This window comes from Rhinopithecus roxellana, chromosome 8 (genome assembly GCF_007565055.1).
Source record: "Rhinopithecus roxellana isolate Shanxi Qingling chromosome 8, ASM756505v1, whole genome shotgun sequence".
Classification (NCBI taxonomy): domain Eukaryota; kingdom Metazoa; phylum Chordata; class Mammalia; order Primates; family Cercopithecidae; genus Rhinopithecus; species Rhinopithecus roxellana.
The window spans coordinates 23,304,444-23,317,281 of NC_044556.1; the positions used below are offsets into that span (position 1 = coordinate 23,304,444).

The 12,838-nt window shown below is 43.2% G+C and overlaps 1 protein-coding gene across 2 annotated transcripts in view; it reads right to left on the reverse strand.

Annotated features, from left to right (window-relative positions):
• The window catches only part of ALG14 (ALG14 UDP-N-acetylglucosaminyltransferase subunit), a 94,327-nt gene extending 88,712 nt beyond the window's left edge, over positions 1 to 5,615 (reverse strand). Inside the window, exon 1 of one of the 2 annotated variants that reach the window (XM_010385141.1) lies at positions 5,427 to 5,615. In XM_010385141.1, the coding sequence (XP_010383443.1) occupies positions 5,427 to 5,562 (136 nt within the window). In that variant the 5' untranslated portion in view covers positions 5,563 to 5,615. The remainder of the gene's footprint in view (positions 1 to 5,426) is intronic. The other variant, XM_030935598.1, reaches the window with a different exon arrangement.
• Between the last annotated feature and the right edge of the window lie 7,223 nt (positions 5,616 to 12,838).

Here is a 12,838-nt window from a genome sequence, read left to right on the forward strand (position 1 = left end):
CCCTCTTCCCCTTCGGTCTATCGCAACGTAACATCCAGTGTGACCCTAGTCGAGTTGATCAAATTATTTACTTCTGCTCAAAATCCTCCAGTGGCTTCATGTCTCATGTGGAATAAAAGGCTTCTTATACTCTGACCTCAACTATGTTCCCTCTTGGAGCTCATCTCCTGTTCCTCCCTGCTTACTAAGTCTACTCTAATCACGCTAGCCTCCTTGCTGTTGGCTGTCATCTCCCCAAGGAGGCTTTCCCTGACAATCTTCATAAAAAGCAATGCCCGGCCAGGCGCGGTGGCTCACGCCTGTAATCCCAGCACTTTGGGAGGTTGAGACATGCGGATCACGAGGTTAGGAGATCGAGACCATCCTGGCTAACACAGTGAAACCCTGTCTCTACTAAAAACGCAAAAAAATTAGCCAGGCGTGGTGGCGGGCACCTGTAGTTCCAACTACTCAGGAGGCTGAGGCAGGAGAATGGTGTGAACCCGGGAGACGGAGCTTGCAGTGAGCGGAGATTGCACCACTGCACTCCAGCCTGGGCGACAGAATGAGACTCGTCTCAAGAAAAATAAATAAATAAATAAAAGCAATGCCCCCTTCCCCAAATCACAGTGTTTATCACTGCATAACTTACTGTGTAGTCTATTTAATTGTTTTGTTTTTTATCTCCCTCTATCCATGCCTCACTAGAAGGCAAGCACTGTACTATGAGGGCAGGGATTTGTTTGTTTTGTTACTGCTGTATCTCCTATTCCTAGAAAGAGCAGGCCATTCTATTGAAGGAAAGAATGAATGAAAGTTTGATATTAAATCTAACATTTGCCTAAGAAGGCTGTATTGTGTTTCAAAGAAAAGTAGTTTTGGCAAATGTTCTCTGAACAGAAGTGATCTACTAATAATTTTTTTTTTTTTTTTGAGACAGAATCTTGCTCTGTTGCCCAGGCTGGAGTGCAGTGTCACGATCTCAGCTCACTGCAACCTCCATCTCCTGGGTTCAAGCGATTCTCCTGCCTCAGCCTCCTGAGTAGCTGGGATTACAGGCACCTGTCACCTTGCCCACCTAATTTTTTTGTATTTCTTAGTAGAGATGGGGTTTTGCCATGTTGGCAAGGCTGGTCTTGAACTCCTGACCTCAGGTGATCCACCTGCTTCAGCCTCCCAAATTGCTGGGATTACAAGCGTGAGCCACCGTGCCTAGCCTCCTAATAATATTTTATGATATCTAAAGAGTAAATGTTGCTTCATCTTCAAGGTAAATATTGAAAATGTCTTCTTCCTCCTCCAAAATTTTGGGCATGAACCATTAAACTGCTTATCTGATTACAAGTCTTTCTTTAACTGGCATGGTTCTTTCAGGCCCTTGATACCTTCCTACCCTCAATAATTTGAATGAAGGCACCATTTGCCAGATGAATTATCAGCCGTAATTTTGGTTTCTAGTCCACCAAATGTAACACTATCAAGTCATTGGTCCTAACATCTTGTTCAAGTCAGAAACCTGGAAATCACCCTTCAGTCCTTCCCTCCCACATCCTCTACTTTCAATTCACAGTTGTGGATTTAACCCCTAAAATCTTCCAACCTCATCCGAATGCGATTGCTTCTCTCCAGCCCCACACCTATCACTCCAGTCAATCCATCTTTATCTGTTATCAGAAATATTCAAAAGGCTCCTATTTGTTTCTCTATTTCAGTCTTTGTCAAGACATTCTTTTGACAATGCAGGCTGAATAATCTTTGTGAACACTCAGATGGAAGTGGGTGACTCTCCACTGAAAAAGATAAGCCAGGTGCGGTGGCACATGCCTGTGGTCCCAGCTACTCGGGAGTCTGTCTCAGAATCACTTGATCCCAGGATTTACAGGCAAGCCTGGGTACATAACAAGACTCTGTCTTAAAAACAAAAACAAAAACCAAAACAAAACTTCAAAAGCTCCTTTTGCCACCAAGACTAATACAGTAACCATTTATTAACTGCTTATGTAAAAAGAAAAGAAAAAGTCAAGATCTTCCAAATTTATTATTACTTATTATCATTTATTAACTGCTTATGTAAAAAGAAAAGAAAATGTCAAGATCTTCCAAATTTATTATGCCAAGGGGAAAAGCTAAGCCCTGGAACTGACTCATGTAACATGGCTTTTTCTCTTTGGTGTATGACTGCTGCTTCCTGACCTTTGTGTTGAGATGTTATACATTAACCAGACTCCCTAGTCTTTATTCAAACCTAGATTAAATGACATTGGAGATAGAGGCCTTTGTGATTGTTACCTCCTTATACCAGAATGTTAAACAAATCCCTTAGTGTGTAATCAATAGTAGTGTTGGGACTTAGAAAATAATATCCCAAAATGAAGGCCTTAGAAGCAAAATTTTTTCTCTGGTCTTCTCCTGTCCTCTGTCTCTCAGTCCCATACTCCCCTGAGGCTTGCCATAGAAACTAGAATCTCTCTCCCCAGGGCGGGTCACAGAAACCAAGAACTCCTTCTCCCAAAAACTAGTCATAAAACCTAAAAATACTACTCTAATTTTACTCCAACTTTCTGTGTAAAAACTGGCGATAAAGTAATTATCCGAGCCGGGCGAGGTGCCTACACCTTTAATCCCAGCACTTTGGAAGGCAGGAGAATTGCTTGAGGCCAGGAATTCAAGACCAGTCTGGTACACATAGCAAGACACCATCTCTATTTTAAAAATTAATTAAATTAAAAAAATAAATTATCTGACCTACCTTGTTTGATGGTAGGTCATAAGACCCCCATTCCAGAGAGGGTCCTACCCCATATCCAGAAGGAAAGAATGCATGCTCAGAGAGACCAAGAAAAATCTAGACAGGCCTTGCTGGGCTTCCCTACTGTCTATTAGCATTAAATTAGACCCTTTTGTCCAGTCATAATTCTACATGGCTATCCATACTTTGTTGAACCTAAGCATAAAAGCAGACCATTTCCCTCGTATCTTTGGGTCTTCATTCAGAACGCTTTCCTATATGCTTCATAAATGTGTGTGTCTTTTCTCCTATTATTTCTGCCTCGTTAGTGATTTTCAGTGAAACTTCAGAGGGCAAAAGGGAAGTTTCCCCTTGGCCCTTACAGTAGCCAACCAAATCTTGTATCTGTATGTTAGCCTTTCTATGGAAAATGTTGTAATTTTGTTCAGCATCTCTGTTCTGGTCTATCTAAACTATCTTCATTCTTCCCCACATGGGGAGCACTGATCACCATTCTTTGATATAGGTTTGCTCCCCAGACAGCCACTCTCATGCTTTGTGCTTGAATAAACTCTTCTAACTGGATATTGAGCCCTTTGATTATTTTAGGTTGACACCATATGTCAAGCACTTTAATAAACACTGATTTTTTAATTTAAGCTTTTGATTATATCATTTTATTTTATTTCATTTTGAGACAGGGTCTCACTTTGTCAACCAGGCTGGAATGCAGTGGCGCAGTCTCAGCTCACTGCAACCTCCATCTCCCAGGCTCAACTGATCCTCCTAGCTCAGCCCCCCAAATAGCTAGGACTATAGGTGCATGCCACCACATCCAGCTAATTTATTTATTTATTTATTTTAGTGTTGAGACAGGATTTCACTATGTTGCCCAGGCTGGTCTCCAGCTCCTGAGCTCAAGCAATCCACCTGTTTCAGCCTCTCAAATTGCTGAGATTAAAGGTGTGAACCACCACACCCAGCCTAAACACTTCAAATATGATCATATTTAATCTCCCCTGTCCTCTCTCAACCCATGTAGAAACAGAAGGTTCAGTGAGGTTAACTAATTGCCTAAGATCACCAAAGTAGTAAGTGGCAGAGATGTGATTCATGTGTGGTGTTATGACAACCTAGAGGCCTATGGTCTTAACCCCTAGATGATATGGAACAGTGGAGTAGCAGCAATTGCTTTATAAAGCAGGATTTTAGGCCGGGGTGGTGGTTCACACCTGTAATCCCAGCACTTTGGGAGGCTGAGGCAGGAGGATCACTTGAGGTCAGGAGTTCAAGACCAGCCTGGCCAACATGGTGAAACACTGTCTCTACTAAAAATACAAAAATTAGCTGAGTGTGGTGGTGCACCTGTAATCCCAGCTACTCGGGAGGCTGAGGCAGGAGAATGGCTTGAACCTGGGAGGTGGAGTTGCAGTGAGCTGAGACTGCACCACTGCCCTCCAGCCTGGGCAACAGTGTGAGACTCTGTATAGAAAAGAAAAAAAGCAAGATTTTAAATACCCTTTATAATCTGGACTCAGTTTACCTCCCCACATTTAACTCTACACGACAGTGTTCTCTCAACTCCGGCAATTCAAAGTGCTATTCTTCTTTTCACATCCTCCCACCCCTCAAAACCCTGGCTCTCCCTCATCTGACTAATTCTTGGTCATCTTTCAAGTCTTGGTTTAGCATTATTTCTTCCAGGAAGCTGCCTGTTTTTTAAGACCTGATAAAGTAGTGCCCTTCCTGAAGACTGCCATAGCAATTTGTACTTCTTACACAATCATTACAAGATTATAGCATTTATCTCATTGTGGCAAATACTCATTTTGATTTATTTTGTTAGTTTTTTTTTTGTATTCTCTATTTCATTCACTGCTGTATTTTTGCATCTCTCACAGGACTTAGCACGGAGTCAGCACTCCGTAGCAAGCAATGTTAGTCAGTTTTGTTATTTCCAGAGGTTAGTTTAGTGTTTGGCCTCTCTAACAGCTCCAAACAGATTAAGTGAATAAAGTAATGCATTATACTTGAACATAAACTTAGTACATTTGCTCATACTATACATGTTCTATCTGGATGCAATCTCCTGCCATCCCCAAATGTTTACATTGTGTGTGTGTGTGTGTGTGTCTGTCTGTCCCTGTCAAATATGTCTACTTAAAATTGTAAGCACCTACACAATTGGTGTATTTAGATTGTATTACCTGACAGGTCAGTGTGTTGCTCACACTCTGCCACCCGGTGTGTATTGCTCTATAGTCCGTAGATCATTGTTTTTATCCTCTTGGACTTTGTGTATTTATAAATGTGACAATTCATTTTGCCTCATTTGTCATGTAGCATTCGTGTTTCCTAAACTAAATACGCAATACCTAGATTAATAATGCACAACAGCCATACGGGGAAACTGCATGTTAGCATCAAAAGGCTTCTACGTTCTCTCTGTTCACTAATTATTTGTTTGAAAAGTATACGCTACAGAGAGTCTTAATTACAGACGAGTGTAAATTACTTGTCATAAAAAGACCTCTGGGCCGCGTCAGCAAACTAGCCCTTACCCAGGCTAGACTGACCAGTTCCGGCAAGGCAGAGAAACTACAAATCTCTGCATGCAACACTCCAAGAAGTGCTAAGGGTAACAGGGAAGAGGGTCGCGGTGCACTCTGGGGTTTGTAGTGACCAACCCAAGTCCGACAGTCGCTTCCTCGATACTTACCGGACCCAGCCACCACCAAGATACTGAGAGACTCCCGGGGCGTAAAGTCCCTGGAACGAAGCACTACCCATATTCGCAGGATTAGGAAAGCCGCCACAGCTCCTGCAGCCGCAGCTAGAATAAGAACACACATCATGCAGAGAAACGGCGCATGCGTCCAACTTCCGGGGACCGACCACTGTCAAAGTTCACAACTACGGGTGCCGAAGCAACTCAAACGCGGAGGGACGCACCTCCTGGTGGGCTGGACTTGCCTGAGCTGGGAGGAGTGGAAAGTCGAGGTAGTAGCCGGGGTCTCGCTGACAATTCATTTTACCTCATTTATCATGAGCATTCGTGTTTCCAAAACTAAATACGCAATACCTAGATTAGTAATGCACAACAACCATGCAGAGAAACTGCCTGTTAGCATTAAAAGGCTTCTACGTTCTCTACGTTCACATTTGTCGGCGGAACCCCTGCTTCTGCGCGGATTCTGGGCAGTTGCAGCCAAGCGTAAGCTGAAAATCGGGAAGTTAAGCTCTGGGGAAGCTTGATTTACGCCCACGACCAGGTCAGGCCGTCTGTGTGCCCGAAAGGCCCCGAAACTCCCCAGTTAGGAGATGTTCTGGCTCTACCCACTTCGTGAATGCCACCTGAAGCTGAGGAAATACATCCTTTCTTCTTCTTGTTTTTTAATGCCAAGAGAAATGTTTCTGTTGCAAGCACAGATATTACTGGAAGTGTTCGCCAGTAAGGACCATAGGCTTAAACATCGAATTTAGGTCCCTTATCCAAATCCCCTCTCCCTCAACACGTATGTTTTTAACTTTTCTCGGCGCTTTCACAGTCTCAGTGTGACCAGAGTAGTTGAGGGTGACCACCTCAAGGTAAGCCACAGTCCTGAGAGGATTGCAAAGCTCAGTGGCTCTAGGTAGCAGGATAGACAAGGCACAGTCCCACAATTAATATTCAGTTAATTTTACCACAAAGCATTCCCTGTGTGTTTCTCATGTCCTCAGCCAAAATGATGATCTGCCAACACCCTCTTCAATCCCAATTTTGCTTTTTATTATGTCTAATTAATCCACATTACAACATAAGATCAGGAGCCCCTTCATCCCAAATATAATTTGCCTTCGGTCCATCATAGACCTACCTGTAGGTTATATTGAACAGGTATGCAGACGAGTAAACAGGTTCAGAAAGGTGCAACCGCTTGCCCAAGTGGAATAGTATCAAATCTAGAATCAGAAACCAGAAATCTGAGTCCTGCCGGACAGGAGTACAGCATCCTGTATTCCTTTACTAAATTGAAACTTGCCTGATCACCACACTTACCTGGAGCCTAGAATGTGTTTTTAAAAATGCAGATTCCCAGGGTCCATTGGGAAGCACTGAATCAGAATTTCCAGGGATAGGGCACCTAGGATTAGCTTATGTAACCAGTGTGTCCATTCGTATCAGTAGGCAAGTTTGGGAGACTTTGTGAGTAGAGTTTGTGGACCTTACAACACTTTCCAAATTGTCTTCCATCAAATCTTTTTTTTTTTTTTTTTTTTTTTTTGAGATAGTCTCGCTCTGTGGCTCCGGCTGGAATGCAGTGGCGCAATCTCGGCTCACTGCAACCTCTGCCTCCCAGGTTCAAGCGATTCTCCTGCCTCAGCCTCCCAAGTAGCTGGGACTACAGGCATGCACCAACATGCCCGGCTAATTTTTATTTATTTATTTATTTTTAGTAGAGACGGGGGTTTCACCATGTTGGCCAGGCTGGTCTCGAACTCCTAACCTCGGGCGATCTGCCTGCCTCTGCCTCTCAAAGTGCTGGGATTACAGGCATGAGCCACCGCACTCAGCTGCATCAAATCTTCTTAACCATACATTCTCACAATAAGATGTTAAAGTGGATATTATTTCCCTTTTTACAAATAAAGTAGATTCCATAAAAGTTTAATAATTTGTCTAAGGCTACTTAGCTAGAAAGGGTGTAGAAAGTTCATAGTTGTGGACTTAGAAGTCAGTATCCCTCAAATTTTAATGGAATCAGAACCCTCTGTGCTTACAAATGCATAGTTGGAAGTCCAGAGGTAGGGACTTTGGTGTAGTATGAAAAACAGCTCGAGGATAATACAAAGAATATCATTTACTTTTATATGCCCGCTCTGCCATTCCTAATAATGTCTTCAACCTGAAACAGTCTTACCTCATTTTTAAGACATTAGTGGTACCAGAATGGGATGTGTGGATGGTTACATCTAACAAGGCAATCTCCATAGCCAAAAAAGAGGTTATCTTGTCACTGGGTGTTGTTTTGCTCCTCCTGCCCCCAGTCTTGCTCTGTCACACAAGCTGAAGTGCAGTGGCGCGATCTCAGCTCACTGCAACCTCCGCCTCCCGGATTCAAGCGATTCTCCTGCCTCAGCCTCCCGAGTAGCTGGGACTACAGGCGTGCGCCACCTCGCCCAGCTAATTGTTGTGTTTTTAGTAGAGACTGTTTCACCAGGTTGGTCAGGCTGACCTCATGATCTGCCCGCCTCAGCCTCCCAAAGTGCTGGGATTACAGGGGTGAGCCATGGTGCCCGGCCTGCTTTATTTATTTATTTTTTGGCAAGAAAACTTATTCTAGAATCCCTCACAGCAGACTTTCTTTCACTCCTTTTGGCCATACTTATATCACTTTCCCAGGCATAAAAGGAAAGCGATCTCAAAGCTGCTGAAGGTGGGAGGAGGATGACCTACAACTCACCTGTAGTATATGACTGTTGGATGGAGGGTGGGTACTGAACGAAATAGGCATTCTCTCAGTGAGGAGGAAGCTGCCGGGAGGGTTGTTGGGTAGGCAAACAATAGCATCTAGATTGCTGTGATGATGATGTGTCTGAAAAAGCTTTGTAAACTGACACATGCAATGAAAATGTCAGGCATATGATAATTACTTAGCTCCAGGTCCCAAGCTCTATATTAAGGTAGATTTAATACTTAGAGGACACCCTTACATTTCCCATTACTTCATCCCCTCACTGTTGTAATTACCTATATCTGTAGGAAATATCAGTTTGACCACACTTGGCATGTAGCTGGAGTGAATTGAGGCAATCAAACATTGGGGGCTTGCCAGGAAATGCAGAGAATCAAAGAGGGTGGGGTAGCAGACATTGTTTGGACTTACTGGTTGAGTTATTCTGAATTAAGGTGATCATAAAACTCTTCAGTTTTCCTGTCAAGGAAGTTGAGAACTGCAGGGAGCAGCTAGGTAGCAGGCAGGGACAGGACCATAGTTGAGAAGTCCTGACAAAAATGCCACCTGGGTAAGCAAAGTCCTGGGCTGTGACAGACACAGAATGTATAGATAATCAAGAAGTCAAGAAGCTGTAGTGGGCCAGGCACAATGGCTCGTGCCTGTAATCTCAGCAATCTAGGAGGCCAAGGCAGGAGGATCACTTGAACCTCAGAGTTTGAGACCAGCCAAGGCAACAGAGTGAGACCCTATCGCTATAAAAAATTTAAAAATTAGCCAGGCATGATGGTGGTGTGTGCCTGTAGTCCCAGCTACTCAGGAGGCTGCGGTGGGAGGATTGCTTAAACCCAAGAGATCAAGGCTGCAGTGAGCCATATTTGCACTACTGCACTCCAGCCTGGGTGACAGAGACCCTGTCTCAAAAAAAAAAAAAAAAAAAAAAAGGCCAGGCACTGTCGCTCATGCCTGTAATCCCAGCACTTTGGGAGGCTGAGGCGGGCGGATCACCTGATATCAGGAATTTGAGACCACCCTGACCAACATGGAGAAACCCTGTCTCTACTAAAAATACAAAATTAGCCAGGCGTGGTGGTGGGCGCTTGTAATCCCAGCTACTCAGGAGGCTGAGGCAGGAGAATCGCTTGAACCCAGGAGGTGGAGTTTGCGGTGAGCTGAGATTATGCCATTGCACTCCAGCCTGGGCAACAAGAGCAAAACTCAGTCTCAAAAAAAAAAAAAAAAAAAAAAAAAGCTATAGTGGATTAATCAGGAAAGTTAAGACGGAGCGAGAAGAAGCAACAATTAAAATTTCTCTTGGGAAGGTGAGTTGTGCTGACAATGGGTTTAACAGATTCATGGAAGTAAATTATAGTGCTGCAAAAAACATGAAAACTGTGTTAATAGTTGACAAAATGAATAATGATATGTGGTCTATAACCAATCATAAGTAAAGTATGTCTGGGAGGTGATTTTTTTTTTTTTTTTTTGAGACAGGGTCTCACTCTGTCACCCAGGCTGGCATGCAGTGGTGCACTCTCAGCTCACTGCAGCCTCAACCTCCCTGGGCTCAGAAGATGGTCTCACCTCAGCGTCCCGAGTAACTGGGACTACAGGTGTGTGCCACCACGCATGGCTAATTTTTGTATGTTTTTTGTAGGGTCAGGGTTTTACCACATTGCCCAGGCTGGTCTCAAACTCCTGAACTCAGGCAATCCACCCACCTCTGCTTCCCAAAGTGCTGGGATTACAGGTGTGAGCCACCTTGCTCAGCCTGGGAGGTGATTTTTATTCTCTTCTTTTTTTTTGAGATGGAGTCTCGCTCTATCGCCCAGGCTGGACTGCAATGGCGAGATCTCAGCTCACTGCAACCTCTGCCTCCTGGGTTCAAGCCATTCTCCTGGCTTAGCCTCCCTAGTAGCTGGGATTACAGGCACCCGCCACCACGCCCGGCTAATTTTTTGTATTTTTAGTAGAGATGGGGGTTTCACTATGTTGGCCAGACTAGGCTCGAACTCCTGACCTCGTGATCTGCCCGCCTCTGCCTCCCAAAGTTCTGGGATTATAGGCGTAACCCACTACGCCTGGCTGATATTTATTCTCTTCTTAAATCTATTTCCCAAAGTTTCTACAGCAAATATTACTCATGCATATTTTTAAAGTTATTTTAGAGGTTCAGATAATTTTGTACTTTTCTGTAGGATTGTACATGTTAATTTATTCAACATATTTAATAAGCATCTGCTGTGTGCCAGACACTGTTTTAGGTGCAGGGGATGTCGTATAAATAAGACAGTGGTCCAGGCAAAAACTTTGGATTAGGGAGATAACAGTGGAGGTAGAAGAGGTCAGATTTGATATACATTTTATGGGTAGAGTTAATAAAATTTGTTAAGGGATTAGATATTGGGGATTAAAAAACAAGGAGGAATCCAGATGACTCCAATATATTTTTATTCAAAACTGGTTAGGTGGTATTACATGCTAAGAATAGACAGACTGAAGGAGAAACAAGCTTTTGTGGGTAGGGGAAGGGGAGGAGAGGATGAAAATGAAGTGGTCTGTTTTTGACTTTAGTTTGAATAACCTGCTAGACAACCAAGTGGTTATGCCAGATAGGCAGTTTTATGTACAGACCTGAAGCTTGGGTCAGGTCTAGTGGTATAAATTTAGAATTCATTGGCATATAGATGGTATTTAAAGCTATAGGACTGAGTGAGATCACCAAAGGAGAGTTGAAGTCAGTCCTCTCAAAGAGAACTTTTCTTTTCTTTTTTTTTTTTTTTGAGACAAAGTTTCACTCTTGTTGCCCAGGCTGGAGTGCAATGGCGTGATCTCGGCTCACTGCAACATCCGCCTCCCTGTTCAAGCAATTCTCCTGCCTCAGCCTCCCAAGTAGCTGGGATTACAGGTGCCCACCACCACGCCCGGCTAATTTTTTTGTATATTTAGTAGAGACGGGGTTTCACCATGTTGACCAGGCTGGTCTTGAACTTCTGACCTCACGTGAGCCACCTGCCCTGGCCTCCCAAAGTGCTGGGATTACAGGTGTGAGCCACCGTGTCCGACCAGAACTTTCTACAATGATAAAAATGTTTTGTATCCATGTTGTATACTATCCACATATACCTTTTAAGCAATTGAAATATGGCTAGTGTGATTGAGGAAATGAGTTTTATTTTATTTACATTATTTTAAATTTAAATAGACACATGTGGCTAGTGGCTACTGTATTGGACAATGCAGGATACAGAAGAGTCTGGAGTCACTAACTTTCAGAGGTCTAGTAGAGGAAATTGAGTCAGCAAAGAAGACGAAAAAGAAAAGGGGTGATAAGAGGAAAATTAGCAAAGAACGGTGTCCCCAAAAACCAAGAAAGGAAAATAATCAAAGAATGAGAGTGCAGTCAGCTATGTCACATGCTGTTGACAGGTGGGATCAGATATCTTGGGAACAGGTTAGTCACTGGAGATCTAAATAAGGTAGTGACGGGAGGTAGATGCAAATGAGAAGAGAGAATGGGACAAGAAAAAGAAAAAGAAAAAAAAAAACAGTCTCCAGTTATTGCAAGTTTTTCTTTGAGGGGAATGGATAAATTGGGTGGGAGATGGAGGAGAATTTGGAATCGAGGAACCTTAATTTTTTAAGATGGGAGTTAATTGACATATTGATGTTAAAAAGAGCCGGTAGAGGAAAATTGGTGCAGGAGGGAAAAAGAATGAGCACAGGAACAAGTATCTTCAAAAGATGGAATGGTTTGGAACCTGGAGCACAAGTGGAGAGGTTGGACTTTGATAGGAGGAACGACCCTCATTCCATCATAACAATGGAGAACAGGGATGAATGCAGATACAGGGATGTTTGTAGAATCTGTGGTGAGTCAATGAGAGTGTGGACAGTGTACAGTGTGGGAAGCTTGAAGGAGAAGGTATGAAATAATCATCTTAAAGAGTAATTGGCACACTCACCAGGACCAGTGTAGGGTTTCTGGGAATATTATAATGCCCATTTGAGGCTTGTGATAGCAAATATAATGAGAAACCAGTCAGCATAATTTTATGTATTTTCCTACCAGTGGAAAAGGCAGATAGTTGGTGCGTTATGTTTTGACTGTGTCCTCCAAAAAGCGTGTGTTTGAAATTTAACCTCCAGTGGAACTTTGTTGAATGGTGAGGCTTAATGGGAGGTGTTTAGTTCACGAGGGCTCCCCCTGATGAATGGAATAGTGCCATTATGAAAGGACTTGATGCTGCAAGTTCCATCTCTTGCTCTCTTCATGTTCTTTTGCCCTTCTACCTTCTGCCATGGAATGATTCCGTAAAAAGGCCCTCACCAACTGCCATCCTTGGATTTTGTACTTCCCAGCCTTCAGAACCATGAGGAATAAATTTCTGTTCATTATAAATTACCCAGTTTCAGGTATTCTGTTATAGTAGCACAAAACATACCACGACAGTTGACTAGAGTTGGAGTATTGATGGATGAATACAAAGGAGAGAGGAGACGCTCTTCAAGGGAGTGAGGTCTGTGGAATTTCATGTAATCCTAGTGGAAAATGAAGACAGGAGGGTGGGGGTGGGGGAGTGGATGAATAGTAGCATGGTAGTAAGATCTGTGGATTGGAGGCCCCCAGAAGATTGAAAAATTGCAATGAAAGAACTAGACTAAGTGAACTATAGACATAGGAAATGGTGGTCAG